We start from the raw sequence: 26,051 nt of genomic DNA on the forward strand, positions 1-26,051 counted from the left end.
TTGATTTTTTTTTTTTCTCTCCTTGTATGCTCCCCCCTCAGCCTATTAGTACCACTTTCCTCCAGAAGCAATCCTGTTGTTCCTAATCTTTTTCCATTACAATGGGACTAACTTGTGACTGCTCATTGTGAGTAAAGTTAGAATCTGGCTCTAAAATTGGACTATTAAATTAACTGAAAGATTTTGGAGACACCCAAACAGACCCTCATGATTGTAATCATCCACTTTTTTTTTGGGTATGTCAGTACGCCTAAGAACACTGATGAACTTCTTTCTGACCAGAGGTGGTAAGAAGCTCTTGCAATAGTTTTCTTAATTGAGAATTGCTTGTTTGTGACGTGAATAAAATAACTAGATCCCTTTGTGTAGATAGGAGTGAATCAGTATATTAATGTTGAGGTTGGTAACATGACTAATACTAAGAAGACTGCTTGGCACTTGTATAGCATTCTCTGTCATCTAAATACAGTGCAAACAAGACTCCCTGCCAGGTGAGGGAGGGAGAAATGAAGCATTATCCACATTTGGTAAAATTGAGTATACAGAGGTTGGATGACTTGGTGTACAGTCAGGATTACACTCATCCCTCGTTAAACGAGTACTTGCTTAAACAAGGGACACACTTACCTGCCCTAGTTCACTCTACGAGTGAACTTCCCCCACTCATATGAGCCTTACCCCCCTCGGCTGCCAGCCCTGCAGCTGCAACCTGCTGTAGCCTGACCCCCTGCTGGCCCCACAGCCTGACACCCCACTGCTGCCTGTACTCCCCGCAGCCCCAAACCTCAGTGGCCCGATGCCCCTGCCGGCCCCGCAGCCAGACCCCCACAACCCTAAACTGCCCCGCCCCCACAGCTTTAACCCCTCCCCCCGCCTCGTGTTTTCCCTGCCAGCCCCGCGATCAGACCCCATGACCACCTGTATGCCCTGCAGCCTGACACCCCTGCCAGCCCTGTGGCGGCCTGTACACCCCCCACGGCCAGACTCCACCGTAGCCAACCCCCCCCCCCCGCTGCTTGTATCCCCTCCCCCCCGTGGCCAGACCCTCCTGCGGCCACCTGTACACTCCCCCTGGCCCAACACGCCTGCTGGACCTGCAGCCAGACCCTGCTGCTGCTTGTACCTCCCGCAGGTGCCTGTACCTGCTGCGGCCCTGCCCCGCCTCCTGTAACCCCTGTGGCCCTGACCTGTGGCAACCAGGCCCCCTTACTGCCCCACAGCCTGAACCCCCCCCAAACCGCCATGAGATTTTAACCCTCCCTCCTGCTCACAGCCCTAAACTACCCCCAGCCTTTAACCCTCCCCAACCCAAGGTTCACTTACCTTTCAAAAGCAGCGTCACCTGCCACCACTCCTTCCCCAAGTTAGGAGCCCTAGGAACTAATCAGAGACTTTTACATGTAATTTAATAGTAATTTAGTGTCCCTCTTACGAGTTTCTGCTTACGAGCAGAGAGTTGGGAACCAATTGCGCTCATAAAGCGAGGGATGAGTGTACTGTTTGGTAGTAAAACAGAAGTTGTGTTATCCAGCTCTGTACCAACTTGAAAGCTTTGAAAACTGGTCTACCTAATCATCATAGGAAGTCCAGTTTATGGTGTGGTTGGAATAGGGCTGGCAGATTCCCTACCTGGATCATCTGCATGGCTCCCCAGAAATGTTGATGTGCCCCTTTTACTCCTGGTTAGTGGAATGTCTTTGAGGGGTTCAAGGTGTGGGATGGGGTTTGGAGTGTGACGGGAGTGTAGACTTGGGAGGGAATTTGTGTGGTTGGAGGCTCCTGCCAGTGGAATAGGGCACAAAAGGGGGCTTGGGGTTCCAGTTTCAGAGGGCATTCACTGTGGGTTTCTCCCTATAAGCAGTGACCTTTACCATCTGCTCCAAGGTAGAGGTGTGATAGGTGGCTTCGCAACCTATGTCTGCCTTGAGTGCTGGTTCCACAGCTCCCATGGACTGTGAGCTGCAATGGTCGTGCTTGTGGGCCCAGGCAGTATGCAGATCAAGAGATGTAAAGACAGGTGTGGAAGGGAATCAACTGAGAATCAGATTAATGTATAATTAAAATAATTGTGTATTAATGTTTCTGTTGGAAATGACTACTTCTAAATGTATCTTTTAAAAAGTGAGGATTATTTGTGATGCAGCTACTACCTTTTTCCTTCTCTTGGCAATCTCCCCAGGTCTGTGGGCTATTGGAGATAACATAGCTAACTAACTAGAAGCACTTCAAGTGTCTGAAGAATCCTTAATGTGAGAAGGTAACAACTCAGTCCTGTACTGCATTTGCATAATGAGCTCTGCAGATTGTTTTTGGCTATTAGTTTTGACATCTGCACGTTCAGAAAAAGAAACTAACCAGGTTTACATGTAGGAATAGCTAATCCTAATATGTTTGCCTAGCCTTAATCTGTCAGAATGGTTTGTTTCTAATCCCAGAGCAATAAGGCGTTAATGGATTCTTATAGAACAGTGGGCCTTTTTGGGGAAAAAAAAAGTTCAGACCTGTAATCATACAGTGGTGGAAATCCAGCTTTATGAAGTGTCTGGTTGATGAAACACCTGCATTGCTCAAGGAATAGACAGTCAAATGTAACATACTCAAAAGCTACATCTACACGAGGGTTTGTCCAGCAAAACTGGGCTTTTGTTGGAAAAACCCGCAGTGTCCACATGCAAAATGTGCTTTGTCAACCATCTGCCGACAAAACTTGGCACATCCGCCGGCAGTGTCATACCTCTCCACGTTCAATGTTCTGTTGAGAAAACAGCTGTGTAGATGTTGTTTTGTTGACAGACAGGGCTTCCAGTTCACTGGGCAGACCTGTTTGCAGAGCTTCTTGTCAGCCATTCTGTCACAAGAGGATTGGGCAGTCTCTCGACAGAGCAGATTGCTCTTTCAATCTGCTTTTGTGTAGACACAATCTGTCGACAGAAGTTTTGCCAGGGAATCCCTTGTGACAGTCACTTTTCTCAACAGATGTTTCTCGTGTCGACATAGCCAAAGAGTTTGAATATCTTAGGATGTTAGTGTACACCATTTTACTCCCTGTTTTTGGATGGTCTGCAGTGTTACATAAAATACATAATACTTATTTTTAAAATGTGTTCAACTAAACATGTGGATGATTGTAAAAACAAACAAAAAGCAGTTTGTGTGTTTTTCCACAACCATGATAAGCACACAAAACATTTACATTAGCATTAGTCTACATGTACGCTGGTCTGATTGTTGAGTGATCACACACTGCACCATTGTGCTGGGGCTCTTCTTCCATGTTTGAAGTGGCTAGAAGCTCTGTGGAACCTGCTTTCAAACATCTTGCAAAGGCGGGGTACCTTATATAGTTATCTAGTAAATCTGTGTCCCCTGCACTTTCCTTTAGGCATATCTGAAAATAATAATTTATTGGCCTCTGGAGAGATCTGCTTCCTACCTGTTTACTGGAAGAATATTTACCACAAAATGAGTCTCTTTACAGTTAGACTGTGTGTTCTCAAGATATCTTTCACTCTGGAAACACTTGCTTAATGTGGAACTAAACAAATGGGTAAGGAAGATGTCTAGTACAGTAAGGTCTCGGAGTATGCAAGGTTCTGTTCCACGCACCCTCGCATAAACTTGGATTTTGCATAAGTGGGGGTCTGGCTTTTTCCCTGGCAGAACACATGTTCTGCAGCCAGGAAAACAGCAGAAAGGTAAGTCCCGGGCTGGGGGTGGTAGTTGGGGAGGGTTAAACGTGGCAGTGGGTTGGGACTGTGGGAGGCGAGCGAGGGGGTGGGGAGGCTAAGCCTGGGGTGGGTTAGGGCTGCAGGGGGGTGAGCTGGGCTGCCGGGAGAGGGGGAGCTGAGCCAGAGCCGTGCCTCGGTGGTGAGCTGGCAGGGGGGTTGCACTGGAGCCATGGTGGGTGGCTTGTGAGCTGGCAGGGGGGTTGCACTGCAGCTGTGCGGGGTGAGGGGGGGGAGCAACGGTGGCGGATGGGCAGCTTGTGAGCCAGCAGGGATGGGGTCGCACCAGTGTTGCGCAGGGCAAGTGAGAAGCTTGTGAGCCGGCAGGGTGGGGGGTTCACCGGAGGCGGGCGGGCAGGCAGGCAGGCAGGCAGCTTGTGAGCTGGCGGGGGGTTCGCACCGGAGCCGTGGGGGGGGGCGGGGTGGTGGTGTAGCTTGTGAGCCAGCAGGGGAGGTCACACCGGAGCCCCATGGGGCAGGGGGGGCAGGCGGGCAGTTTGTGAGCTGGTGGGGAGGGTCACACTGGAGCCCGGCAGGGTTGGCGGGCAGGCAGCTTGTGAGCTGGCAGGGGAGGTTGCACTGAAGCCACGCGGGGCAGGGGAGGGTGGCTTGTGAGCCAGCAAGGGGGCTGTTCTGGACCCGCGCTGGGTGTCGGCTTGAACCAGAGCCGCTTGCAGATGGGTTAAACCGCACCAGGGGGTAGGGTCATGGTCAGATGCGTAAGAGTGGGGTTGTGCACTCTGTGTTCGCGTACTCTGAGACCTTACTGTATACAAAAAAAATTTTCACCAGATCAACACTTTCCTCAGTTAAATCTCAAAAGCATCAGTTAATTTGTAAAAGTACCTCTTTTATTCTCTCTCAGCTTACCAGCTGAGGAGAATGAACTTGGAACTCTTAAGCTGGTGTGGAGAAATTTTATAGTAATAAAAATTCCAGGGTGAATCACATTTCCTTTCTTAGTGCAGTGTTTTCTTTTGTCCAGAATCCATAAAGGTGTTCAAAACTATAGATAACTTTGAGAGACACATGGTGGGTGAGGAGATATCTTTTATCTATCAATTTCTGGTAATGAAAGATGTGTTTTATCTCCACAGAGGTCTTCAAATGGAATCTCAAAAGCTTGCCCCATTTACCACCTGCAGCTTATCCAGTAAAAGATATTTCTTCACCCACTTTCTCTCTGTAATCATAGGACCAAAATAGCCACAGTGGCATTGTAAATGACCTTGTTATGTCTAACCACCATGTGCTATTTTATATTCATGGTACACAAGTTTGTGTTGTCCAAACACATTATGAACAGCTTTTTGAGTTGCAGTCATGGAAGATCAGCAATTAAGAATGAATAATGAATATTTTTTCTGCTAATTGCAATACACATATTAAACTCAATGTGATAATGTTGCTTCAAATATAAAGCTCCATGTCTTTGCTTTAGTGAATCCACTGTTTGCCTCACTATTGAAATATGACTACCCTCATCGGTTGCTATACGAGCACAACTGGTTCCCAAATTTTTGCTCGTAGGCGAAAACACATAAGAGCGACTCTAAATTTCCATTAAAATACATGTAAAAGTTTCCAATTCATTCCAAGTGCTTGTAACTTGACATAAACCAGTTGAGTTTAGGTGCTTTTCTGATGTATTTAAATAGTTTGGCACCAGAAATATGATGTAGTATGTGTGTAGAGCAGGGGTTCCCAACCTACGGGTCGGGAACCAAACATGGGCCCCAGTAGATTTGTTAAAGGTCACCAGCTGGGCAGTTCCCAGCTACACGTGGCTTTTAAAGAAGCCATTTGCAGTTTCTTAACACTGTTGCCTTAGGCAGATATCTGTCAGTAGAGATAGCTGTCATCTCCAGCAACTGTCTCTACCACTAGGAATAGCAATTACCTTATGCCTAGGTGCTGAAACCTTAACACTTGAGTTAATTGAACAACTGTTACCTGCTGGGAGCTGGAGGCAGGAGGACTGGGGGAGCCACCCAGTCTATCAGCCCTGGTGACGAGGCTGTGTGGAAGGAGGAGGAGGAGGAGGAGTGTCTAAAGCTGGGGCTGTTTAGGGATGCAGGGTGGGGTCTAAGACTGGGGGAAGTTTGAGGCTGCTGAGGGCGGGGTATAAGGCTGCGGGCGGTTTGGGGCTGCTGTGGGGTGCGTAAGCCTGGGGGTAGTTTGAGGCTGCAGGGAGAGTTTAAGTCTGGGGGTGGTTTGGAGCTCCTGTGGGGTGTAAAGCTGGGGTCGGTTTGGGGCTGCTGGGGGGGGGTGTAAGCCCGGGGGCAGTGTGGGAATGCAGGGGGAGTTGAAGGCTGAGGGCAGTTTGGGGCTGCTGGGGGGCTCTAAGGCTGGGGCTGATTTGGGGCTGCTGGGGGGCGGGGTCTAAGGCTGGGTGCAGTTTGGGACCTTTGAGGGGGGTTAAAACCTGGCTGAGGCTGAGGTCTGTGGGGTGGGTCGGGGGACTAATACAGTAAACTCGAGTTATTCAGGGTTGTTTCTGCAACCCCTCCATAACTTGAATTTTCCTGCAAGGGTTGGGGAGCCAGGAACCACTAGGGCTGGTCAGTTTCCTGACTCCCAGAGTGGCAGGAGCTGGGAACCAGGGGCAGGCTGGTTCCAGTCTCCCCATGGCTTGCGGGATGGGGAAACTGATGAGCTCATGGCTGGTCAGTTTCATGTTCCTGCAATCGCAAGGGAGGGAATCAAGCTAAGAGCCTTCTCTCTTCCTCCAGCCACAGGGCTGTCAGACAGCTACATGTCTGAGGGGAAGGAGGGAGAAGTCTCCAGCCAAGAGGCTGCGGGTCTCCCCACCCCCCCAGGCAGGGACCTGTGGCTGGCTCAGCTCCAGCTGTGAGTCTGCATTTCTCCTCGCCCTCTGGCCAGGGACCTGGGGGCTGGAGCACAGCTGGCTGCGGGTCTACCCACCCTCTCGTCAGGGGCCTTGCGACTCTCATGTAAGCGGGGCAGGGTCACTTGTTTAGTGAAAAGAGGTAGGTATGTGTGTCCCTCATTTTAGCGAGTACTTGTAACTACAGTACTTCTTAAATGAGAGATCAGCGTAATTCAGAACAATTTATTTAAAATACTTTCATATTTTGTCTTTTAATTTCAATCTTCTAGTTCTTCTCTGTGTTCTTTGCACCATAGCCAATAGATTGTGCACAAGTCTAAAAATATGGGCCCATACTAACATCTAGATAAAGAAAGAAACCTGTCAGTATTTTTATTTTATTTTATTAGCTGCTTTGGTATGGTTTTATCTGACTTTAAATTCAGCAGTGCTTGCCAAATCTCTGTTTTTCAGATGATCTATTTTGAGCTTGCCTTTTGATTTTTTTTGTCATTATTACAATGTGAAATAGTAAATTCTTAAAGGAAAATTCTTTGTACTTCAATACATTTTTGCGTTGATTTAAGAATGATTAACACTGAAACTTTTTAAGCAGGAACATTTCCATCATTCCATCATTTTATGACTATTGGTCTCCCATATTATGCTAAGTATTAGAGAGGTAGCCATGTTAGTCTGTATCTTCAAGAGCAACCAGAAGTCCTGTGGCGCCTTATAGACTGACAGATATTTTGGAGCATAAGCTTTTGTGGGCAAAGAGCACCTTCATCAGAAGCATGAGTGAGGGTGGGGTTCAGAGGGTATTTAAAGGAGTATTCCAGTAAAAGGGAGGGCCAGAGCTGACAAGGTTTATTCAGTTAAGGTGGAAAAGGCCCGTTATCAGCCCATGTCCCCCTGTCTGATGTGACTTTTTTTTCCCTCTTTTGATACATACTGCTGATAATGGGAGGCAGGATTCGAGGTGCTATCAGAGCCCCAGAGACCATGGATGACTTCGGTCTAGACAGCAGACACCTGGGGACCTCCCTGTACTGGGTCCTCAGATACAGAGGGAGAGCCTCTAAGGCTGGCACGGAGTAGGTGTCCCTGCCTCTGGGCCAAGTTTCAGCACCAGTGGCACTGCATCCCTCTGTGATTCCGCCCTTGCTGGGATGGCTGCAAAAGTGATGGCCAGTGCTTGGGTGTCCTTGGAATTTGGGAGGGTTCACTTACCCTCCCAGATAGAATGCTTGACCTGGTGAGTCTCACAGTGGCCTTCACCCTCGCATTACCACTCCCCGGCAAAGAGTGACTGCTGAGAAGGGCCCGACGCTGAGCCAAAGGAAGCCAACAGCCTGCCCCACAAGAGGAGGAGACAGATGTGGTAGCATTGGCATCCACTTCATCCTACCTGCAAGAAGCTATTGCATGCCCTCTACATATGGTACTGCAGGAGGATGCCAAAGCGCATCAGTGGCTGAAGCAGGTAGCAGCTAACCTGAGGAACCAATGAAGAAGTTCCACCCTTGTGTCAGAACAGGGGGTTCTGTTCAAATATTTCCTAATCCCAAAAGCCAGGGGAGGCATGTGGCCAACCTGAGAGGCCTTAGTGTGTATTTGTGGAAAGTCAGCATGGTCTGCCTAGTTGTGATTATCCCCTCCCTTGATCCAAGAGACTTGTATGCCACCCTCAAACCTGGAAGGATGCTTACTTCCACATGGTGATTTTCACTGGGTACACATGCTTCCTCTACTTGTTGTGGGACTCTCCCACTACCACTTCATTGACCTCCCTTTTGGCCCCGCCTTGGCACCAAGGGTACTTACCAAGTATATGGTGGTAGTGGCAACCTACCTCACACATTTGGGAGTACATATTAACCCTACTTTGACAACTCGTTGGTCAAGGGCAGCTACAGATCCCTGGTCCAAACAGCATAGTGGTCCTTCTGGTGATTTGCCAGTCCTTGGGACTCCTTGTCAGTGACAGTCATTGTTCTTCTTTGGTCCCCATTGGTGCTCCACTGTAGGTGTCGGGCTTGCCCCGGCACCGCAGATCGGAGATTTCCAAGCTGTATCTTGTTGGATCGCGCATGCATTGATGTGTGTCAGTCCTTTGCGTGCTTCTGGTCACATGCGCAATCCGGTCTACACCAGTTCCTCTCTACTGCCAGCGGCTGCAGATGGACTTCGCTTTGGCTTCAGTGTCTAAGACAGATGAATACGTTATTAGTAACCATTATTAGTTCCTTGTGTTAAAAATCGTTCTCTTACAAACTGTTCTTAAAGTTATTCCTGTATATGTTTTTTTTTTCTGAAAAAAAAAAAAAAAGGGAAGGCGGGAGAGAGAGAAGGAGCATCCGCTTCTGTGGCCTGCTTATCTCTACAATAGACTGTTGAACCTTATCTGTTTAGTAGCTGTTAAGTACCCTTGTTAAAGTACATGTTGTTAAGTACTTATAAGAAGGAGATGTCTCCAGCGGGTTTTAAGAAATGCGACTCGTGCGGCCGCTGGCCATAGCGAGTGTATTCATTGTCTGGGAGAGACCCATGTTCCACAGGAATGTCCTCACTGCTCTAAGCTGATGAGAAAGGACAGGGAAATGAGACTGAAAATGATTTTATTTGACGAGGCTCTTCAGCCTAAGCTGTCTGAGACACCCCAAGGGGGATGGACCCTCGGGGCCACATAAGCAGAAGGCAACCTCTTTGACCTCCTCAGCACATAAGAAGAAGAAAATATCCCCTACTCGGTCCTTGCCGGTACTCCCTGCAAGCAGGACAAGTGAAGAACAGAGTCAGGAAGTGCTCGCTGTTAAGGGCAGCGCAAAGGCTGGAAATCATAAGACAGTGCCTGGTGCTCAGACTGGTAAAGAAGCGGCTCTGAGGATCCCACAGGCACCTAAACGGCAGGCACCAGAGGACTGTGGCACCGAGAGCACTGCACCTCAGGCAGAGGCACCGGGCGTGGCACTGATACCTGCACCGAGATCTCAGGCACTGGATGTAACATGCGTCAGCACCAACTAAGCGCGGGAAGGACTGGCGCACATGAGTGCATGCGCGATCCAACGAGATACAGCTTGGGAATCTCCGATCTGCGGCGCCAAGGCGAGCCAAACACTTACTGTGGAGCACCCACAGGGACACATCTCGAAGAACCATTGTTACTACACAAGTGAGTAGCTTCTCTTTAGTATTAGTCTAGAAGACAGAATCTGTTAATTCGATTTGCTTAAGGGTCCTCTTTCCCCAGACTGACTCCAAGCCCCGATGAACCTTATGAGAGATGTCTAAGTTTCCCCAGACCACAGCCAGAGTCTGCCTGCATTTGTTAGGTCACCTGGCAGCATGCATGAATGAGGTTTGCCACGCCAGACTTCATATGTGGCCACCCGAGCGGTGGCAGACCTCGGCTTACTCCAGTCTCAGGACCTCTTGGACAAGGTGGTCACAATTCCCTTACAACTGCTAGCTATCCTCTAGTGGTGAGCAATTGTGGACAGTGTTTTGGAGTCCTGTTTGAGGACCCCACTTCCTCTCTCATTCTAAGGTCAGACTCCTCAGATCTCAGCTGGGGAGCCCAACTCGGCGATCTCTGAACCCTGGGGCATGTGGGTCCCCAAAGAGATGAGGCTCTACATAAATATCAAGGAAATCAGAGCAATTTGTCTTGCCTGAAAAGTCTTTCTACACCATGTGTCAGGCTAGGTGGTCAGAATCTTCCTGGACAATACGACTTCCAATTTCTACATCAACAGGCAGGGATGGGTGTGGTCATCAGCTCTGTGCCAGGAAGTGACCTACCTCTGGGATTTCGTCAATCACATTATCCATTTGGAGGCTACCTATCTCCAGAGAGTTGACAGTGCTCTGGAGTATCACCTCAGCATGGACTTTTCTTGTCTTGATCTTTCTTGACCATGAATGGTCACTCCACCCATATGTGGCCAGTGCAATCTTCCATGGGTGGGCTCTTCTTCTTGTGCACCTATTAATCACTGAGCAAAACAAAAGATGCCAGCAGGTTTGCTCCCGTATAGGAGGAGAGCTGGAAAACATCTCTGTTTCAGACACATTTCTTCTGCTGTGGTCTGAAGATCTGCTGTATGCTTCTCCACCAGTTCTTCTCATCAGTTAGGTCTTGTATGGGATCAGACGAGACAAGGCTCAAGTGATCTTGATCGCTGCAGTACTAGTTTGGCATGCTCATGAGCATGGCATTCCATCATGCTGCCTTTGTATTAGCAAATGATCAGCTAATGCTACCAGCCACCACCTACATGGTAAAGCTCTTCATCTTTATTAATGAAGCTATTATCAGTCTATTAATGATTTTAAAAAGTGTCACCTGCACTGGAACCATACCTAGAGGTCAAAAGGTCAAATTTCAGCACTCTGCCTCAGAAAAATTGCTGACTGCTGTCCTACAACTACTTCCAAACTGTGCAAGCCACACAGCTACTCACACTGTGTCTCATTTCCTGCTCCCCTGGAAGCACGTGCTGAGCTGTCTTAACAGCTGCTGAGACTGGCTGTGCACTTCAAGCAGCCCCATTGGGAGCTCCATATCCTCATTTACCTCTATTGCTTCATTAATAATTTCATCCTCCAGATTTGGGCCTCTTACCACAGCCTCCTTTCTCTCCAAATAATCCACAGAGCTGTTAGTGGTGAAGTTGGGGTCATCACGGAGGTTAGTGTCCAGTTCCTTACAGGAAACAGCAGGTGTTAGGTGAAGCACCACGGTGGCAGTTTGCCTTCCTCACTGTATGGTATGCCCACCTCAGCACCTTTTATTTTTATTCAGCACTGCAGCATGTCCCAGTCATAGTCCTTTTTGCATAAGCTCATAAGTGTCTGAATTCCTGTGGATCAAGTGCAGATAGCACTGCGTAGTCTCCTCTCTTATATATACCAATCAGATCCAGCATCTCCGCAGTGGTCTCAGCTACAGAGCATTTGGTGTGCTAGCCAGCCGTAGTCAACAGGGAAGAGGTGATGCGACCTCTTAGTGTCAAGCCAGCAAGCTGACTTTGAAATGGCTTTTTCTTATCAAAAGTCTCATTACAGTGTGTATTCTGTAGAAAGGTGCCCCTTTGTCTTCATTTAGGTCCATCACCTTTGCCTCCCAGACTGTAGGGTCTGGGCTGCAGCTACCTCTGCTGTTCTGGTCAGTGGCCGGTCTCCTCCTCTTCCCCTCCCCACCAGCCAGGCTGACAGCTCTGGCAGGGAGAAGAGAACACCACCACTCCTCCCTCCCCAGCTCTCTTATGGGCCCCCTCTTGCCTCCTGATCTGCTTTTGATTTCTTCTTATCTCCCTCACAATGTCACTCAAACACCTCTACCACCTCTCATTCTCTCTCTCTCCCCACCCCCCAGCTCTTGTTTTCCTCAGCTGCTTTTAAGCCTGCTGTCAGCTCAGCTTGTCCTGGTTAATTGAGTGCCTGCTGCCACACCCTATTGTCTCCACCTGGAAGCTTAATTAACTTTGTTCTTCCCCTCACCCAGGCTGGGTCCTGGGCTTCCTTCCACTTGGGGTCTGCTGGCCTGACCCTGTTACCATACTCCGTGTTTTGTTGCCAAAAAGCAGTGTTTGTCAAGAAAACTTGGTAGAGTGGACAAGGTATAGGGTTCACCCACATTGCATAGACAAATCGAAGTCAGATGATCTAGGTGCTAAGACTGTCTGCCACATGTATTTCTCTATGTAGACATGCTTAAAAATGAGATTTCTCCCATTGGAACAAATACCACATTCACTAAATCACTTAGGTGCTTATATGGGTTTAGCTTTTCTAGTGGTACATTTACGCTGCATGCTATGCCTGGGCCTTCACTCAAGGTTTGAACCTAAGCCCCCAGCTTCTGTCCACATACAGTCTGACTTGGTCAGTCAGCATTTAGGACTCAGGTCCTAGTACCAGGGTGTGGGGAGGGTGTAGGGCAAGGTCAGAGGCCAAGTCCTGCTGAGTTTCTGGTTCAGGACCTGTTAATTTGCAGTCTGGATGCAGATCAAGCCAAAATGGTATGGATGTGTTGCCATGGCTGTGATATCTGGGTCCAAGAATTGTAAACTAAATTTATGATGCAGTGTAAATGCTCAACTGTGGGCTTGGAAATGCAGAATACACAAGCCTAGGCCCTGCAGATCTGGAATTAGTATGAAATGCAGACATACTCTTGAGTGTCTAGGGATTCTCATGTTTTCCTTTGGATTGTATTTTAAACAAAAAATTGTTTATTAGAATGTGATCATTGAAATTCAAATAGTGCACTTATTTTCAATTTCCTTTTGCTAGTTTTTTTTCAAAAATTCAGTATGCAAAATGCTGTGATATAGACATATATGTAATAATTGGATAATTTAAAGTTGTTGGAAACCACAGCAACTATAAATTGATCCCTTGTGTGTTCCTTTGTATTGTTGTTTATAACATGAATTTTTATAAAAAGCACAGTGTGCATACACAGTGTAGTTTGAGGAGGCTAAGTTATCACATGTATGGGTAATATAACTCCCTCTTTCCTGTGTATTCAGAATCTTAATCATGTTGTTGCCTTACTTGGGCAAGGCTGTTTTTTGTCACTTCTAATATCTAGGTTGTAACTAAGGCCTTCCCAATCTATTAGAGTTGCAATTATGTATGCGTTACACCCGTGAATTAGGATTACTAACAGGGCCCACCCATTTGTAGTGTCTACAGCCGAAGTACTTATTTGGACAGGTAGAATTAGTTGTTTTTGACATATAAGCCACCATATATCCTGTTGGTCCTTCAATAAACCAGGGGTGAGCAAACTTGTTACGTTGGGCCCCACTTTATGTCCCTGCAATTAGCAGTGCCCTGCTAATGTGAGGGAGGACCACAGGAGGAGGTGCTGGGGACTCGAAGGAGGGGCACATGGGGTAGGGTAACTTGAACGGGGGAGTGGGGAGCAGCGGAACTCCAGGGCCTTAACTTGCATCACTACCTCCACCTTGTAGGCATTGCTGCTCTAATGCCCATGGAACTTGGTGCCACTCTAGAGCACAGAGGTGGTGACCCTGGACTGTACCATGTTAATGGGTGGCAGCATCAGCATCCTGCACCGACACCCTACCCCCGGCGGCAACACCAGCCCCTCACTGGCATCTTGGGGGGCAGGGGGGTGCCCCATGTGCCAGCTGCCTCTGGGGAGTGCACTGCCTGCCTTACCAAGCCAGGAGCTTGCTGGCATCTTCAGCCCCAAGGATCTGGCCGAAGAAAGCCCAGCAGCCCCAACCAGAGGGGCCCAGCCAGGGCTGGGAGCTGGCAGGGACTCTGAGTTCTGCCAACAGCTCCAGCCCTGTGGAATCACTTGGGGAAAGCCCAGCAGCCCTGGGGCTGGAACGTGAAGTTCTGCCAGCAGCTACAGCCCTGGGGACCTGGTCATGTGAAGCCCAGCAGCTCCAGACCCAGGGATGTGGTCAGGGTTGTGGAACCCTGGAAGCCCTATCTCCAGGGACCTGGCCAGCAGCCAGGAGGGGCAGGGCTGAGCTCCCGCCACATACCATTACAGTCGGATGGATGGATGCCTCTCCTTTTATAATAGTATAGATGAATAATAATTACAGGCACTTATTGAGACTAGGACACTTGTGACCAAGTGTATGAAAGGTTGAAACAACTATCTGACTGGAAGAGGGTTGACACTTTGGTTATGCCTGGAGTGGTGGCCAGAGATGAAGTTTTGGCAGGACTGGGTAGCGGAAAATACTCTAGTGTAGGCAAATGGGAGCATTAGGTTGGAATTCTAGGTTATGTAAATAGTTGATTCTGGAATCAAAAATACAAAGAAACTTGGAGGGAAGAAGTGTATGTGGAGAGAAGGAAGGATGCTGTGTGGAAAATTTTGGGGCCAAGACTAAATCTATGAATTAAAGTTAGATCGAATTAGGAGCTTTAGAATTCCCTCTAGGTGTTCTGGTGAGTGTATAAAGTACTTGAATTTTGCTCTCGTATTTTGACATCTCTAAAATCTTTTGCTGGAATGCATAGCCGTATAATTCAAGAATACCTGTTTATGTGTAAATCATGCTGACATGAAAGGCGCTATATTAAAACCAAATTCATATATACATATATATCTTTTAAACTTGTCACTTGGAATTGTTCCCATTAACAAGACAAGCAACATAATGGTAGCTGATTCAAAATCTAGCTGAACACAGATGGCTTTCTGTTGAAACTTTCGTATTTTTTCAGCTACTTGCATACAAGTATTTTCATAGTTACAGTGAAATGCTTTGCCGATTTCACTTAAAGTGATTAATACGATTTAGCACTCAGCAGGGATAACTTTGCTTTTGCATAAATTAAAGGTAGCTAAGAGTTCTTCTTTTTGAAAATGAGACTTCAACCCATGCCTCTTGTGTTCCCTTTGTAGAAATGCAGCTGAGTGGAACTGAAATGGCCACAGACACAAGAATTCAGGACACGTTTATGGAGAGCTAAGCGGTGTGGCGCTGATCTCTTCTTCCTTATTCATAAAGAAGAGTATTTCAGCAGGAACTTAGAATGTATTAACTCCAACTTGTTAATATATTAATTGGGAATAAAGTATTGACAACAATTCTCTATACGAAGGCACTTGTACTGCCTGCAGAATGCTTTTCTGATAATGCAAGTCAATGGAAGAAAGTGATGTTTTGATAAGCATGCGTGAAGATCATTCCTTTCATGTTCGCTACAGGTAAGACTATGTAATGTTTTGTATAAAAATTTAAGTACCATATTTTACAATAAAAACCTTATGTGAATATTCAATATTATTCTTTTTAAAGAGTAATTGTAAAATTAAACATTTCAACAAGAACTAATTTTTTACTTACTAGCAGGGCTGTACTTCTAAAACTGAAAGAAATACGAGAATATTTGTTACTTCTTAATGTTTAGTCTGTTGGCTTTCTTCTCTTTTTTTAGCTAGAATAATAAAAATAAGCTGGTTGGTTGCCTAGATGATTTCATTTTTCCCCCTCTTCCGTTAATGTAATGCAAATGTGGAAAATATTTGCACTGGATGAGGGGAGCTTTTCTTTTTTTGGTTTTATCAAAGCTTGTTTTGCAAAACCTAAAATTTGGTTGAGATTAGACCTAATAGTTCCTTTCTTACTGCATGTGAGGCTGTTAGTATTGTCACTCAAATACCTGTTGCTATGTCATAACTCTCTAGTTTTCTTGTGTAAGTTAGTTGTAAAAAATTGGATTTGGAATAACCATTGTTTTAGTCAGTGAGTGTCAAGCAGTCTTCTGATAGAGAAGGGTTCTTCTCCTGCCTTTTTCCCCTACAGGGTTTAAGGGAATGAAAAAGTCCCAGGGCTTTAAGCAATGCAGAGACTGCTTAAAGTCCACATCAGTGAATGACCCTCACAATTCCTGCCTTCATTGTTTAGTGAAGCTTCTGAAACAGACACATGCTGTATCTGTAGTGGTTTGAAGCCCCAGACTCATAAGGAGCATGACTTGTGGCTCCATCAGCTCCTCATGTAGTTGGCACTCCAGCCTCTGTGGGAAGGGGTCTGCACTTCCTTCCTCGATGTGCAGCACGCAGTCTTTGGCTCCAGGCCCAGCACCAAGAAAGGACTCAACTTGCCTGAAGTGTCTGGTGCAGCACCAATCCCACTGTCTGGTATGTGCCTCTAAGACCCCTAAGTTGTCAGTACTGACACTATTTGGCGCAGAACGCACCAGATGCTCCAGGAGCCCAAGATCCTGATTCCCCAGCATCATGTGTACTGTGCCTCATCCTGTTCTCGTCCAGAGGTGAGCCAGTGCCGGTTGGTTCTTCATCGATACCAAATACATACTGGGTGGCAGGGATACTTATTAAGATGGTGAGCTCCCTGGTGCGTACAGAGTACCCTGTCCCTCAGCAAGTCTCTCAGTGTAAGCCTGCTCTTTTGGCCAAACCTGTTCATGCACCAGTGCCCAACTGTTTAGGGTCCTGACCTCTCTGAGTCCTGGCATGGCCATTTAAGAAGGGTCAGTTGCATTCACGGCTTTGATTTCCGTACCGCTTGATGCCTGCCTGTTCTCAGTCCAAGGCCTCTGTTGCGGGTGGAGCTGATTCTGGCTTGTCTGCACACTCTGCCTTCCGCACCTGCACTAGTTGCTGCTTTGTCAGGCCCACTTCCATCTTCTCATCATTTGACTTCTGGCTCCGGAATCCTTTTGTCTTGGCCTCATCCTGCAGCAGCTGTGGACATGCTTCAATACTTCTCATTCCAGAACTGGGTCCTGTTCTCTGCTCCACTGTGGTTCCACTTGTCAGGACCCTCACAGACAGCAGACACCAAGAGCGTAACCCATGGCGTGCAAGGCTCTGCCTTCTCAGAGCCGGTCCCATTCTTGCTGCTGTACCAGCCTGTGGCACTGCCCTTCATCTGGGCACCGATCTCATTCCTGGTCCCTGTCCCAGCACCTCTCTGCTTCTCCTTGTCCTGACTCCGTGCAGTGTTGTCTGTTTTTCAATGCTGGTCTCCTTCTCAGCACTGGTCCTGCTCTCAGCAATGCTCTTGCTGTCCTTACTGGTCTTGCTTGCCTTGTCAGTCTCATGGGCTTATGTGCCCCAAGCTCAATGCTGGCCACGTTCCTCCATGTCCTTCCCATTTGGCCTCTCTTGCCAACCCCATTTATGAAATTTCATGCCCTGCCCCCGGGGGCCTGTTCCCCACTTTATGCACCACTGGCATAGAAGGCTTGCTGCTAGGGACAACCCACTGCACTGGCCCTGAGCAAGCTTGCTCAGCAGGATTCAACAATGAAGACACCACACTGAGAGGTAAAGGGACTGGACATCCAGGTTGCGAAGGCAGCTGTGGTTCTGTGTGATAAGGTCCAGAAACAGGGAAAGCCAAATGGGCAGAAACACGGAGAGCTCCATCAGCATGAGGTACCATTGCTGACAAGCCCATGCTTGAGGATATGAGGCTCATGTCCACCCTGCCCCTGAAAACCTTGAAGAGCACCTTCTGCACAAAGGGATATGGAGGAGAGATATAAGGCAGTCCTGTGGTCTGCAGGATGAGGAATATGTCTGATATGGAGCCCTGGTGGTTCTATGATATGGAACCCGAGAGGATTCTGTGGTGTCTGACCCCTCTAACCTGAAGAGGACTCGGGTGCCTCTCACTGGCCTCCTTCACTGAGGCTGTTTTGAACACCATGGGCATACCACAAGGTGTAGGGCACTACACCTCTTGTTTGGTAGCTTACCTTGGCTACCTCACAAGCTCCTGAAGCTATAGTTAGCCACCTCCCTCTAGACTCTTTTCCTCCTGCTTCTCTGGAGGTGACGCCCTGTGCCCCGTTTCATCAGCCAGAAGATCCGGCACCAGTGGCGCCTCCCTTCTGTGATGTGGTGGCAGACGCATCAGTCTTGGGGCCTCTGACCACTGACTTCTGAACACTTCAAGGCCTCTTCTGGTAGGCATCTGCCAGCCTCAACCTGCCAATGGAGAAAGTTGCTGAATCTGTTGACCCTACCTGTGGCATCCTTATCTCGGAGGGACCCTCATGTATGCTCCTTCTGTTTAACAAAACCTTTATGGGTACCATATGGGAAATGCTGGTCTCCATTTACCCCAGTGATCATGGAGTGGAGCACAAATACTATGCACTGGTCAAAGGGTATAAATACTTGTATACTGATCACTTGCTCTGGTCCTTGTTGGTGGGCTTAATTAATGAATAGGAGCGTCAGGGTCAACGAACTTCAGCCCTGGAGCCCAAGGATGCTAGATGCTTGGACCTCATTGGGAGGAAGGTATATTCCACTGGGAGCCTAATGCTCTGGGTGGCTAATCAGCTGGTCATCCTGAGCTGAGTCCTGGATTGCAGCTCTCTTGTTCAAGAAGTCATTGCCTGAGGACTTGAGGGAGGAGTTCTTGGCCCTTATGCAGGAGGGTAAAGTGGTGCTTGCAGGCAGATGTGGAGGTTGTGGCAGCCCAATCTACCACCTTGGGAATTGCTATGCACTGGTTGAATTGGTTACAACTGTTTGGCCTTCCACTGGCAGCCCAGCAAACAATCCAGGACCACCTCTTTGATTGAGTGGGGCTGTTGGCGCAACAAACTGACTCTCGTAATGCTACAAAGTCCTTGGGCATGCACACCCTGGTTATGCAGTGGAAACCCTTTAAACTGTAGCAGCAGCCCAAGCCTTTTCAACCATGTGGGTGCTCAGACTTCTACTGGCTCCAAGCCCACTACTCTTGCCACAAGCCTTCTCCTCAGCAGTCCAGGGCTGGTTGTGGCCAGTCCAAGTTCTTCTCCAGGCCAAGCACTCCTTTTAATGTGGGATCTGTGACCGAAGTACCAACACCATTGGATCCTACCCTGCTATTTCTTGACAAACTCTGTCCCTCTCTCCCAGCTTGGCCAACCATTATGTTGGACCAGTGGGTCCTCAGGACAATTGCCTTTAGATACACTATACCTTTCCATCCCTCCACCCCTCTCACGGTCAGCTTCTCAGAGAGGTGCAATTGCTTCTGTACTGGGGGGCAGTGGAAGAGATGCTCCCTCCGTATAGTGGCTGGAGGTTCTACTCCTGCTACTTTCTGTTTCCAAAAGCAAACGAGGGTCTGCAACCCATCCTGGACATCAGATAACTCAATAAGTTCACTGTTTTGTATAGTGTCCATGGACACCATTATTCCCTCTGCGCATCCAGGGGACTAGTACAGTATGCTTGACTTAAAAGGATCTCCTGTAGAAAATTCCCATGGCTGCTGGGTTACATGGTGGTGTATACATATGTGGTTCAGTTTGCCAGACTTCATCTTTGCCCTCTTCAGATGTGGTTGGCCTTGGCATCCCATCCCATCAGGGATAGTTTATACATGGTCATCACAATGCTTTGTCATGTCTCCAATGCCCTGTAGCGGTGGCTGTGCCCACAGAATGTTCTTGTGGGTGTTCCCTTTTGTGCTCCTCAACATACCGTGTACCTAGTCATAGATATGTATGCTTTTGCCTGGGAGGGGCCCACCTGGGGTATCTCGCCACTCAGGCGAGGTGAACAGCAAAGGAATTCTCACCACATCCACATGTGCAAGCTCCAGGCCATTCACCTCACTTGCCTGGTGTTTCTACCGCCTTTCTGTGGCCGTGGTGTGGTGGTTGTGATGGACAATACTGCTGCCATGTATTACACCAATTGACTGGGGAGGGTGGGGGCAGTGCTCCTTCCCGCTCTGTGGCTGTGGGAACTTTGCATAGCCCACTCCATTAACTTGGAGGCATCCTACCTCCTGGGGGTCCAGAACCATCTGGCAGACTGCCTCAGTTGTTGGTTCCTTGCCCACAGTGGTCAGTTTGCGTGGGGACATCCTCCACTCAATCTTCCAAAAGTGGGGCTTTCCCCGGCTGGACCTCCTCACATCCCAGAGCAACCACAAGTATCTTGTATTCTGCACCTATTGGGCCTCAACCCAGACTCCAAATCAGACACAGTCTTCATCTTGTGGACTGCAGGACAGCTCCATGCTTTTGCTCCATTTCTCTTTGTGCACAAGGTGGTGGTCAAGGTTTTCAGGGACACGGTGGACATGAGACTCATATCTTCAGCATCGGCTTGTCAGCACTGGTACCTCATGCTGATGGAGCTCTCTGTGTTTCTGCCCATTTGGCTTTCCCTGTTTCTCTACCCTATCACACAGAACCACAGCTGCCTCACTACCCAGATGTTCAGTTCCTTCACCTCATGGTGTGGTCTTCATTGTTGAATCCTACTGAGCAAGCTTGCTCAGGGCCAGTACAGTGGGTCGTCCCTAGCAGCAAGCCTTCTATGCCAGTGGTGCATAAAGTGAGGAGCAGGCCCCCTTGGGAGTGGGGAGCATGAAATTTCATAAAGGAGGTGTAACACAATGGACTACTGGGTCTCAGGCTTATCCATCTCATTAAAAATGTTGAAATCTCATACTGTTCTTTATGTATGTGTTCACATTTTTATACCGATTTAATAAAGGGTTTTTTTATATTCTACATACTTGTATTTTTGCAAATCCCGAAAAGGCTTTCTCCGCCCCCCCCCAACCCCTATGAACATAACCAAAATTTCCATTTGTTTAGATTACATTAAACAGGTTGTGTGGTGTGGGGCTACTAAGTGCAAGGACAAAAGGTGGGGCCTGACATAAAAAGATGGCTCACCCTGGTCCATGTGATGGTCTTACTTGGTCAATTGGACATACTTCTCCTGCTGGTGCAGTCAGTGTAACCTTGCTCCTGTCTGTCCCTCTATACCACAGGGGCTCAACTAACTTGTTTCTCTGAAGTAGCAAGGCTTTAGTTCTTCCTCGCTTAACATCTGTCTGATGGCCACCTCAGCCTTCCATCCTGGAGAGGGCAGGCACGCGTTCTTAATTCACCCTGTGGCAGAGCATGTCCTCAGGGGCCTGGATCATCTCCAGTTGCTGGTCTGCAGGCTACCCCACTTCCCCCAGTACCTTAACCTGGTGCTCTGGGTACTTACGGGCCCTCCCTTCAAACCTCTGGCCACTTGTTCCCTCCTCTACCTCTCCTGGACTACTCTGATTTGAAGGACTCCATTTCTGAGAATGGAGACAGGTCACCAGTCCATCACTCCTCTTCCTCACCCAATGACACGGTCATCTCAGTCTTTCCACTGCCTGCCAACTCATGGTCTTTCCAAGAACTTTTTCGGAGGGTGGTATTGTCCTAGGGGAAGGACCTGCAGGAGGTGCAGATGAAACTGTACCAGCTGCTTTGCGTACCCTCCATCCACCCATGCCCTCCAGGATCACACTACCAGTGGCCCAGGGCCATTATGTATCCAGCAGAAGTTGTATGGCAGATGCTGGCTTCCATTGCTCCTACCAACAAGCGGGTTGACAAAAAGTACTTTGTGGCCTCTAAGGATGCTGATTTTCTGTTCAAGCATGCTCAACCTATTTCACTTCTGGTGGATGCAATCTGCCATAAATCTAAACAACCTTCCATCAAATCAACCCCACATGACAAAAAACAACAGAAAGTGGGATATAATGGGCCAGAAGTTTTACTCCTTAGGTCCCCCTTTCCTCCGGGCAGCGAACTATGCAGCCGTGCTGTCCGATTACAACCGCTCAAACTACTTCAAGCTTTAAGAGTTGGTCCTGGCTCTGCCAGAACACCAGCTCAATGTCATTCAAGAGGGGCATGTTATTGCCCGCACGGCACTTCAGTCCGCTATGGATGTGGCAGATATATTGGGTAGGATGACAACCTCTGCCAGTGGTAATATGCTGCACATCCTGGTTGCAATCTTCAGGGGTCCCAAAAGATCTTCAGCAAAAGGTGGAGGACCTCCCCTTCAACAGGGTGCACCTGTTTGTGGAAATGACCAGTGAGGTCCTTAACTCTATAAAGGACTCTTGTAGTACCTTGCTCATGCTTGGTATGTATGCTTGCCCCTTCAAGAGGGCCCAATACTCTTCCTATTAAAGACCCAGAGAGCAGTTGCAGCAGCAACCACAGTCTTGTGATGCCAGATAGAGGCACAGATCCCAGCGGCTTAGGTCTTGCTGCCTGCAACATCAGCTGTTGGCTGCTTCTCAACCCAAACCTTCCAAGGAATAATTTTGAGGCTTTTGCCAGGAGCCTAAGATATCTTCCTGTTCTAGCTGTCTCGTGCTCTGGTCACTAGCAGTTCCACTACCACCTCCATCCCGTTTTCCATCAATGGGCTGCCATTACATCAGGGAAGTGGGTCCAAAAACTTGTGGCTTGGGACTATTCTATCCCATTCATGTCTATGCCCCTGACCTGCCCTCTTACCCTGTCCCTCTTCAGGGGCCCTTCTCCCAAGAATCTATTTGATTAAGAGGTTCAACACCTCCTCTATCTGGGCCCTGTGGAACCAGTCCTAACGGAGCTTCAGGACAGAGGGTTCTACTTAATGTACTTCTTAAAAAAGGGGTTGGGGGGTGGATCTCATACTCCACCTCAGGAGGCTCCACAGTTACATCCTCTATCGGCATTTGAAGATGGTGACCCTAGCAAGTGTTATTCTAGCACAGGACAAAGAAGACTGACTCTCAGCTCTTGACCTACAAGACGCCTATTTCCATATCGCAGTGCACCCAGTGCACAGGCACTTCCTGCATTCCACAGTGGGGTCCCACCATTACCAATACTGGTTCCTCCTGTTTGGGCTTTCAGCTGCACCCAGGGTATTCTCAACGCCTGGTGGTCATGGCCTCGTAACTACAATGCCTTGAGGTCATAATTTTCCTGTATCTGGACAATTGCCTCATAAAGGGACCTTCGTATAGGGAGGCGCTTTGCATGGTCCATGTCACAACAGATCTGCTTAGCCTGGGTTTTCACATTAAACTGTGAAGAATCAACACTTCAGCCCACTCAGAATCTAGAGTTTATTGGGGCCCACATGGACGCTGCCAGAGCCAGTCTTCCCATCCACAGATGAAGCTCTTTGCAGTCTTATTCTGGTTGTGTGATTGTCCCGCTAGCTTCATGGTACGTGTTTGTCTAAAGCTTCTGGGACACAGTGGCCACTACATTCGTGGTCAAACCGTCCATACCGCTCAGGTGGTGTCTCCTGTCCAAGTCAGTAGCTGTTCCCCGTGTGTTCTTTCCTCCTTCCAGTGGTAGACAAATCCAGACAACATCCTAACTGGGGTGCAGTTTCATCAACTGTCTCTTTCTATTACCCTTACTACAGATGCTTCCCTTATGTGTGGGGGACCCATTTCCATTCCCTTACAGTCCAGAGCAAGTTGTCCTTCACGAAACCAGCTCTTAACATAAACCTGCTAGAGCGCAGGGTGGTCCATTATGCTTGCCAACATTTCTAACAACACCTCACAAGCAGGATGGTCATTATCCAGACAAAGCCACCTGCATGTATTACATCAACTGGCAGGGTAGTGTCCAGTCTGCCTCCCTATGTGTGTATGCTCTAAAACTATGGACTTGGTGCTTTCTGGCACTGCATCACTGGTGGCTGCATACCTCCCTGCGGTACTGAACATGACCCTTGACGCCCTCAGCTGCTCGTGCGGAGATTTCCATGAATGGGAAATAAGCATGGTGGCCCCCAATCACATGTTTAACTTGCGGGGGGGGGCAGCCTTTCATAGACCTGTTTGCAACCCAGGTCAACAGAAGGTGTTACCAATACTGCTCCTGAGTGGGTCTGGGGAAACACCCCCTCAGGGACACTTTCTCCATCAAACGGTATGTGCCCCTCCTCTAGATGTTTCTTCCCCTTCCCATGATCCACAGAGTCACACTAGACCTGGCTCGCCTGATCTTAATAGCCGCACGTGTGGCTGAGAGAAACTTGGTATCATTATTTCTGCCGGCTGTCCGTAACAGATCCGTATCCTTTTTCTCCCTGTTTCAGCCTTCTGTCTCAGGAGTTCGTCCTCATCCTTAACCCCGATCCACTCAGACTGTCTCCCCACAGGGGCTCCTCTGTGTCTCCAGGATGCTAAAATTGCATGCTCTGAAGGGGTGAAATGGATTCTTGTTAACAGTAGACAGGAGTCCACTCGTAAGTCTTACCTCTTCAAATGGATGAGGTTCTCCCAGTGGTTGGGCATGAATCATCCTGTGCCCCTTCACTTCATATTCCTTCCTGTCCTCCTTGACTACTTGTTGCACTTGTGTGAGTAAGTCCTAGCACTCAGTACTGTCAGGGTGTACACCACAGCTTTGGCAGCATTCCACAGAGTGGAAGACAGGACTCTTTCCTTGCCTATGCTATCACTACACATTTTCTGACAGGTCTACGAGTCCTTATGTGGGACCTTGACCAGGTCCTCAATTGCCTCTTGAGGCCACCCTTTGAACCCCTGGTGATGTGTTTCTGGCTTCATCTGTCAATGAAGGTTTTGTTTCTAGTCACCCTCATGTCAGTCAGGAGGGTCAGGGAGCTTGTCACTCTTATGGCTGAACCTGCGTGCACAGTGTTTTCTGAGGATAGGCTCACACTCCAGCCTCATCTTAAGTTGCTCCCTAAGGTTCCTTCTCCCATTTCATATGAACAAGCCTATTCACTTACATGTGTTCTCCCTGAAGCCACACTTTGATCCTGCACATGTGATGTGTTGTACCCTGGACATTTGTCAGGCATTAGCCTTTTACATCTATTGCACGAAGCCTTGGTGCAAGTGTCCTTGGCTTTTCCTCTTGTTTGCAGAATGTTCCAGGGGCCATTTGGTTTAATCTCGATGGCTTTCCAAGTGGCTCTCCACTTGCATACGTGCCTGTTACACACACTTCACTGGAAGGCTCTTCCAGGTGCCATCACCATCCAAACTACAAGGGTTGTGACCTCCACAACTACCTTTCTCAAGAAGGTACCCCTTCGGGATGTAAGCAAGGTGGTGATGTGATCGCTTCCTCCATCCAAACGGGTCAAGTAGTTCTATTGACTGTAATCATTATTGGGTTCCAAACCCAACTCCAAAGAGCGATTACTGCTTTATATTCACTCAGAGTGGAGCAACAATGGGGACGCTGCTTGAAGAAGAAAAGTTAGTTATTCACCTTGAGCACTAATGGTTGTTCTTCAAGATGTGTCTCTTGGGGGTGCTCCACTTCCCTCCCTCCTGCCTGCGCTTTGGGGTGTCCCACTCTGTTTGCTGGGGTAGAGAAGGAATGGAGGGACATGAGGAAACTATGGCTATTAAAAAATCTCTAAGCACTGGTGCGAGGATGCACTGACACCCATAGTGGAGCACTCATGAGGACACGCAGCTCGAAGAACCATCGTTACTGCACAAGATGAGTAATTTCCTCTCTTTCTGCATACTGCTCTGTTACCCTTCATGTGGTTTGCTCCACTATCACTTGGAGTCCTTTCTACAACAGACAGAGGATGGGAGACAAGGAAAATTACCTAGACCAACTTGAGAGGGATGTCTTTCTTCTGGACAACTCTTCATTGCATGCGTGTGGATGCTGTGCAATATTGTAGCTTTCCCATAGCGATTGAGTGGTTGCCACAGTACAAATTTGAGTAGTCCCAAATGAGGGGATTTGCCTGACCAGGAAAGGTCAGGCCTCCTTGCTGCCATGGGGGTGGGCTGACAGCCTGCTGCCTGGGCTCCCCTCCTGTCTGCTGTTGGCTCCATGTCCCCAGGCTGCCTGGAGGTCTCCACTCTGAAGGGGTCAGCAACCTTTCTGAGGCAGCATGCTGAAATTTGACTTTTGACCTCCTATGTACGGTCTGAGTGCCAGTGTTATTTTTTAAAGTTACTAATAATCCTCCTTACAATATCTTCATTAATAAATAAATTAAGATGCAGAGCTTTACCTATTTAGGTCGTGGTTGGTAGCCTTAGCTGGTCTTTTGTTAATCTACAGGTAACATAGCTTTGAGCAAGCTCCTGGCTGGCTGCATGATGGAGAAGGGGTGGGGCTGAGCTCTTGCCTCCTATGCTGGTGAAAATGGGCATGCGTGCCACTCTTGGCATCTGTGCCAGGGGTTACTGGCCCCT

The 26,051-nt window shown here is 48.3% G+C and overlaps 1 protein-coding gene across 5 annotated transcripts in view; it reads left to right on the forward strand.

Annotated features, from left to right (window-relative positions):
• The window catches only part of GPSM2 (G protein signaling modulator 2), a 100,941-nt gene that overhangs the window by 4,058 nt on the left and 70,832 nt on the right, over positions 1 to 26,051 (forward strand). For 2 of the 5 annotated variants that reach the window (XM_075002415.1, XM_075002416.1), the window contains exons 1-2: positions 1,959 to 2,257; positions 14,966 to 15,271. In XM_075002415.1, coding sequence (XP_074858516.1) covers positions 15,210 to 15,271 — 62 coding nt within the window. In that variant the 5' untranslated portion in view covers positions 1,959 to 2,257; positions 14,966 to 15,209. Of the gene's footprint in view, positions 1 to 1,958; positions 2,258 to 14,965; positions 15,272 to 26,051 lie in introns of those variants that run through there. The other 3 variants (XM_075002412.1, XM_075002411.1, XM_075002413.1) reach the window with 3 other exon arrangements.

Source organism: Carettochelys insculpta, chromosome 9 (genome assembly GCF_033958435.1).
Source record: "Carettochelys insculpta isolate YL-2023 chromosome 9, ASM3395843v1, whole genome shotgun sequence".
NCBI classification, from domain to species: Eukaryota; Metazoa; Chordata; order Testudines; family Carettochelyidae; genus Carettochelys; species Carettochelys insculpta.